The sequence below is a fragment of the Dipodomys ordii genome, unplaced genomic scaffold (genome assembly GCF_000151885.1).
Source record: "Dipodomys ordii isolate 6190 unplaced genomic scaffold, Dord_2.0 Scaffold8290, whole genome shotgun sequence".
NCBI classification, from domain to species: Eukaryota; Metazoa; Chordata; class Mammalia; order Rodentia; family Heteromyidae; genus Dipodomys; species Dipodomys ordii.
Window position 1 is genome coordinate 1 of NW_012275503.1, and position 1,469 is coordinate 1,469.

The window sequence follows — 1,469 nt, forward strand, 5'->3', positions numbered from 1 at the left end:
TAGAGCGCTTGCCTTGCATGCCTGAGGCCCTGGGTTCCATTCCTCAGCACCACATAAGCAAAAAGAAAAAAGCTGGAAGTGGCGCCGTGGCTCAAGTGGTAGAGCGCTAGCCTTGAGCTGAAAAGTGGAGGGACAGTGCCCAGGCCCAGAGTTCAAGCCCCATGACCAGACCCTCCCCACCCCCCCCCAAAAAAAAGGCACCAAAAAGAAAAAAAAAGACAACGACATTACAAGAGGAAGAGGAGGAGGGGGGAGGAGAGATGAGGAGAGGGAAAAGGAAGAGAAGGAGAAAAAGAAAGAAGAAAGAAGCCAGAAGTGGAGCTGTAGCTCAAGTGAGTTCAGTGACAGTTTCCAGGCCCTAAGTTCAAGCCCTCAAGATCAGAAACAAAAGAGAGCCGGAAAGAGAGAGCAAGGCGGGGGAGGGGGGAGCACTATAGGAAGTTGGCAGACGTTTATTAATTTACATACAACAAAAAGAAAGCATGGCCTCATTAGACTTGCTGTTTAGTTTACGTGTGTGTGTGTGTGTGTGTGTGTGTGTAATTATGAAATTCTTTTACCTGTTTGGCCTCTTGCAAGGCGATGGGCTAGACTGCCCTGAGGAGCTGGTGCTCAAAGTACTATCAGGACTACTTAGCGAACACATCCGGTCAATATTCAAAGTGCTCTGGCAAGCTTCACAATCTAGACTACCTTTGCATCTAGTGGAAGACAGAAGGGAAAAATAAAGTCACAAATGAAGAAATACTCTCAAAGTGGCCAAAATTTACAGTCCTGATTCAAAGACAAAAAAAAAAAAACTTAGAATGTGCTACATGGACCAAAATTTAAAGCTTACAAATAAAGGCAAAATGCTCAATTATGCCAAATATTGTAAGTCCTCTCTACACAGAATTTGATTATCTTATCTCATTTGAATGTTTTGCTCCAAAGAACAGTGACAAGGAGCAAGTTTCCAAAAGGCATCTTCTTGCACTCCAAAGAGCCAACCCTCCTGAGCATGCGCATCTGGCACTTACTCTCTGAGTGAATGTCTGGGAGATGCCTCTTCCTCATCGGTGTCACTGCTAATAGTGATCACACTCACAGCAGGACTCGGGGAGTCAGCAATGATGATGGTTTGCCGCTGTTTATCTGAGAGTGATGAATCAGAGTCCTGTCTGACAGACGTTTCACAGCAACTTCTTGCCTCTCCTTCTGAGTTATGATTGTCCTGTGTTTCTACACAACTTACTTGTTCGACATCTTTCTCATTTACTATCTTTGGAGAAATAAATGCTGAGTGTGGAATATTGGTGTTCTGCAATGAATTACTCCTGCAACCAAAGGAACAATTTGTGACTTCTATAATCCAAATATGGAAATGACTTTTCTAAGGTATCTTTTCAGTAAACTAAACAATGTAAACCTTCTTTTGAGTTCATGTATATAAGTAAGTGATATATCACGAGTTTGTTTTTTTTTTTTTT

At 42.7% G+C, this 1,469-nt stretch overlaps 1 protein-coding gene across 1 annotated transcript; it reads right to left on the minus strand.

Moving 5' to 3' along the window:
- Positions 1-560: 560 nt before the first annotated feature.
- Positions 561-1,344, minus strand: LOC106002360 (homeodomain-interacting protein kinase 3-like; the record flags this gene model as incomplete). The annotated part of the gene is made up of 2 exons (XM_013037250.1): positions 561-701; positions 1,020-1,344. Coding segments are annotated over 2 exons (466 nt in total), but the record flags the coding sequence as incomplete, so codon positions are not given.
- Between the last annotated feature and the right edge of the window lie 125 nt (positions 1,345-1,469).